General features: G+C 61.5%; 1 protein-coding gene across 5 annotated transcripts in view; it reads right to left on the bottom strand.

The window, feature by feature from the left end:
* Positions 1-1,151: 1,151 nt before the first annotated feature.
* LOC102373315 (dedicator of cytokinesis protein 6) overlaps positions 1,152-4,959 on the bottom strand; it is a 10,233-nt gene continuing 6,425 nt past the window's right edge. For 3 of the 5 annotated variants that reach the window (XM_025203869.1, XM_025203870.1, XM_025203873.1), the window contains 7 exons: positions 4,371-4,496; positions 4,041-4,130; positions 3,550-3,786; positions 3,099-3,242; positions 2,838-2,944; positions 2,148-2,296; positions 1,152-1,442 (listed from right to left, as the gene is read on the bottom strand). In XM_025203869.1, the coding sequence (XP_025059654.1) occupies positions 1,432-1,442; positions 2,148-2,296; positions 2,838-2,944; positions 3,099-3,242; positions 3,550-3,786; positions 4,041-4,130; positions 4,371-4,496 (864 nt within the window). In that variant the 3' untranslated portion in view covers positions 1,152-1,431. The remainder of the gene's footprint in view (positions 1,443-2,147; positions 2,297-2,837; positions 2,945-3,098; positions 3,243-3,549; positions 3,787-4,040; positions 4,131-4,370; positions 4,497-4,959) is intronic. The other 2 variants (XM_025203871.1, XM_025203872.1) reach the window with 1 other exon arrangement.

Here is a 4,959-nt window from a genome sequence, read left to right as displayed (position 1 = left end):
GGCTTGGGGCGGTGGGGGGCGACTGCAGCACCAAGCACCGCAGGCGCCCGATCCTGGACCCCGCCCCCCACAACTTCCAAAACCTAAACCCCTTCCCCGGCTAGTCAAGCACAGGCTTAGCCCAGCTCTGAGCCAACCAGGATCCTGGCCCCCTCTCCCCACAACACACACACAGCGGGACAGGTAGGTCAGGGCTTCCCTTCGCAGCCCGCCTGCTACGCATATTCGGCTCGAGTATTAGGTGCATTACGGTAGCCCAGGTGGGGGTTTCCCCCCTTTCAAGTTTTAGGAACCCCTTCACGGTGCCGGGTGCTGCATAATATTAAGTGCATTACGGTAGCGGCTGGGAGCTTCCCCCTCCTGGCGGCCCCCTCCCACTCTAGTGTAGGGACCCCCATTGCAATGCTGGGTACTGCCCATTATTAAATACATTACAGTAGTTCTGTCTCCCCCCGCCAGCTAAGGGCTCAAAGCCAGTACTGCCCATTATTAGCTGCATTACTCCCACAACCCCATCCCAGTGCTGGATGCTGCACAGCATTTGGTGCATTATGGTTCACCCCAGAGCCCACTGCAGCCTAGTCTAATATCACATCCGTGCCAGGTACTGCACATTATTAGCCACATTATAGTTCCCCTTGCAGCCCTCTAGCCTGGTCCACGACCCTATACTGCTGCTGCACATTATCAGGAACATTACAGTAGCCCTAAATTAATACTCCATCCCAGGGGCAGGTGCTGCACATTACTAGGTGCAGTATAGCACCCCTCAGATTCCCAGTTCAGGGGAGTTACCGGAGGACTAGACACCATCTCCCCAGGGAGACCCCCCCACCCCGGGACTGATTGTGGTTGGTCTATGAGCTCCTGGGATGCTCTAGCTCTCAGAATCCCAGGGTAGTTGGTGTGGAGGTAGTCTCCAGCCTGGACCAGAACCCCCCAAGCCGGCAGCTGGTTCCCCCTGCTCCCATTCCCCTCCAGGGCCAATAGGTCACTTGTAGCCAGCAGAGGGGGCAACTTCCCTCCACAGCTTAAGAAACTTTGCTCCTGGTGGGGGAACTGCCCCTCCTCCTTCCCAGGACCCACATTTACCCCTACAGCTGCAGAATCACCCCCCCCAAATACACTCCCACATACAAAGTGATGCCTCTGAATACAAAGGGGGGTTCTTTATAAATTGTTTCATAAATAAAATGGGGGAGGGGGGGAATGGGGCTGGGTAGGTAAATGGGGTTTGGGGGGTAAACATCCTGGCGGGGTAGGGCAGCAGCACAGGTCCCCCAAGGCTGGTGGGTACTGGTAGGGATGTCCTCAGCTGCCCCTCCCCCCAAGCCAGTGTTGGGGTCCCCCAGGAGGTGCTGGGGAGGGCAGGGGTCCAGGCTGCAGCTCTGAGGTGCCTCTCATCATCCACTTTCCTCAGCCTGAAGTGGGTCATGGAATCACTGGAGGGGGGGGGAAAGAGGGGGGGGAACATAGGGTATGTGCCACAGGGAGTCACCTCACAGTGACCCCTTTTCACAGCCCCTGGGGTGTCCCAGTCAAGCCCCAAGCTTCCCCCCACCCCACTATGGACTAGCTTGGGTTGAGGGTCTGGGCTAGGAGCCCGGATGCCTGGGTTCTCTCTGCCTCCCAGGAACAGGGAGTGGCTGCCAGCGGACAGGGCTGCGAGCCAGGAGGCCTGGGTTCTATCCCCAAGCTCTGGAAGGGCAGGGATGGGAGTGGGGCTGGGGGCCAGACGCCTGGGTTCTCACTGCATTCCAGGAGGGGGAGTGGCTTCCAGCAGGTAGGGCTGAGAGCCAGGACTCCTGGCTTCTATCTGCAGCTGGGGGGGGCAGGCACAGTTCAGGGAAGGGTCTTCTGGGAGCCCAGATGCCTGGGTTCCACCCTCAGGCACTGGAAGGGCAGGGGATTTGATTCAGCAGGGTGGGAAGCCCAAATGCCTGGGTCCCATCCTCAAGTCCTAGGAGGACAGTGTGTCAGGTTGGGTGTTCTGGAAGCCCGAACACCTAGGTTCTCCCTGCATCCCGGGATGGGAGTGGGTTTGAGTGGGCATAACTGGGAGCCTGGATGCCTGGGTTCTATTCCCAGTTCTGGGAGGGCAGGGGGTGAGACTGGGGAGTGCTGGAACCCAGACACCATGTACTCACCTGTGGGAGGTGGGAGCGGGGGGGCACGGCGGTTAAGTAGAGGCTGCAGTGCCTCCCGCAGGCGCTGGTAGTTGCGCTCCAGCTCCCGGTGATACTCGCGCTGGTCAGGTCCAATCAGAGCCTTGTTCTTCCGCAGAGCATCCTCACACCTGCAGGGCAGGGCCAGGTTAGAGGAGTGGGGCTTCAGAAGTGGGCACGGCCTAGACAATTGGGGGCAGAGCCAGAACATGGCTGGATGTGGGCTTAGGGAGTGGGCAGAGGATGGGGTGAAAGTAGCAGTCCCAGAGCACCACTGGGGTGTGGTGCTAAGGGTGGGGCCAAGGGGCAAGGCATAGGCATGGGTGGAGCTGGTGATTGAGGGCAGAGCCAACACACAGTGGGGTGTGACCTGGGCTGCCATAGGGCTGGAGGCAGGGCATGAAAAGGGGGCGGAGCCAATGAATAATGCTGAATGTGCAAGCACATGTACAGATACAAGTGGAGGGGTTCTGCATACACAGGTGGGATGCATATGCATGTGAGGTTCTGCACACATGTGGGGTTCACATGTGTGGGATGCATGTGTGAGCAGGTTCTGTACAGGTAGGGGGCCAGGCATGTGTGGGAAGGGTACTGCACGTGTGTCTGTGCGGGGGGGGGGGTGTCTGTACACACATGGGGGAAACATGCATGGCAGGGGCAGGCTGGTACCGCTTGGTAAAGTCCTTGAAGCAGAGACGCAGCTTGTTGTGGTGCCGGTAGAGCTTGGGGTCTTGTGGGATCTCAGCCAAAAACACCTGGGCCACCTCCAGTGGGCCCTGGGAGGGGAGGGGAAGGGGGAGGTCAGGGGTCAAGGCTGGGTGGGCAAGTCCTGTGCCCTGATGGTACCCCTCACGCCTGACCTGCAGCCCCCTGCTCTGCACCCCGTGCCATTCACTCCTGACTTGCAGCCTTCTGCCCCCAGCCCTGCACCTGGTTGACGGTGGTGCCCACACAGCCCTGCAGCACCATCTGCAGCATCTTGGGGTCGGCCGGGTCCTGGCGGGTGGCGAACGCCAGCTCCTGTGTCTTCTTCTGCATGTCCTCGATGGCCACCTCGATGGGGGTCAGGATGATCTGAGGGAAGAAGGCACAGGGTCAGGCTAGGTCCCCCATCCCTGCTCCCCCAGTCCAGCACCCACTGATGATGTGTAGGGGGTGCACACGGGTGCGCATGCACCCCCGAGAACGCTGCCAATGCTGCTGGCAGCACCTGCGGCTAGTTGGTGCTCACTACCCCCCCATCGCCATCGACACCACCACAGCCGCCTGCGGGTGCTCGCCGCTTGCCACCGCCCTGACCCCGCTGCTGCCTCTGGGCGATTGCCGTGCCCCCTCAGCCTCCAGGGGCAGCATCATTCATGCTGGCTCCCCCCGCTGGCACCTCCTCCTTGTGGACCACGTTGATGCGAGTCTTGATGTAGGGGAAGGCATGGGCCGTGGTGAGCAACGTCTTGCGCTTGAGCTGCTCGTGCAGCTCGCCATGCGCCCGCCCGCCCGGTGTCAGGGGGGTGCAGAAAAGGAAGCGACGAAGCCCATAGCTGCGCTCGAAGTCGGTGACACGCTCCCGTAGCTCGTAGGCCTCCAGGTATGGCTCCACATAGGTCACCTGGATGTAGGCCTGGGTGGGGGGGGGGGTGCCATCTGCTCAGGATCACCCGTCCCCTGCCCAGGATCGGGGCTATCTCCCCTGGATCACTTGCCCTCTCCTGCCCCAGGACCAGGTCCCCCTTCTACCCCCACAGGATCAGGCTCCCACATCCCACACCAGAATCAGACCCCTCCCCCCAACCTATCCCCTGCCCCCAGGATCAAGACCTCCTCCCCATGCCCCCTATCCCCCACCCCAGGATCAGGTTCCTCCTCCCCACCTACCTTGCTGGGCTCTAGCTTGGCTTTGTCCACGGGGTTGGAGTCCTTGATGATCTCGACCACGTCATCCCCAAAGCGCTGGGCATAGAACTCCTGGGGGTGGGCGTAGTAAGACCCCACCCTCTGTCATGGCCCAGCTTCCCCATCCCCCCACTAGGGAGCCTGGGGGACACCTAGGGAAGCTGGGAGGTGGGCAGAGCCCAAGGAGGTGGGAAGAGCATGAGGACCTCCCAGGGGAGTGGGAGGTGTGGGTAGAGCAGGGAGAAGGACTGTAGCAGGTGGGCAGAGCCTTGGCACCCGAGGGGTTGGGGACAGTCGTAAAGCCGGGCACACCTCGAGGCGGTGGGCGATCTCGGGCAGCTTGGTGAGCGACGGTTCCTTGTAGACAAACTCCTGCTCATCCGGCCCCCCCCCGCCCCCGCCATAGAAGCCCACGCGGAAGTAGGTGCCAAACATCCGCTGGGGGCACCTGGAGAGCAAAGGGGGGCATGAGCAAGGGGCAGAGCCAAGCCCGGGGGAGGGCTTGGAGTTGGGGGTGGAGCTACAAGCTAGGTGGGAGGGGAAATGAACTGGACATGGGGCTATGAGCCAGGGGTGGTGAGGCATGAGCTGTAGGGTGGGGCTGAGCCTTGAGGGCAGAGCCTAGGGGGTGGGGCTACAAGCTGTGGGGTGGGATCGAGCCTCAAGGGTGGGGTTGTGATGTGGGTGGGGCTCTGACTATACCAGACCCAGAATAGCCTGAGCCCTGCCCCTGGCACCCCCCACCCTGCAGCAGAACCTCCCTGCCACCCCAAGCCTTCTGGCAGCTCCTACCAGGGAGTGCAGCCAGAACCTCCATTAGCTAATGACCTCCCCCTCCATCCTGCCCCCTCCCCACAAGGCAACTCACCAAATACAGGTGCCAGGAGGGGGTGCCCAGAGC

The sequence above is a fragment of the Alligator sinensis genome, unplaced genomic scaffold (assembly GCF_000455745.1).
Source record: "Alligator sinensis unplaced genomic scaffold, ASM45574v1 scaffold707_1, whole genome shotgun sequence".
In the NCBI taxonomy this organism is placed as follows: domain Eukaryota; kingdom Metazoa; phylum Chordata; order Crocodylia; family Alligatoridae; genus Alligator; species Alligator sinensis.
This window is presented reverse-complemented; position numbering and strand designations above follow the sequence as displayed.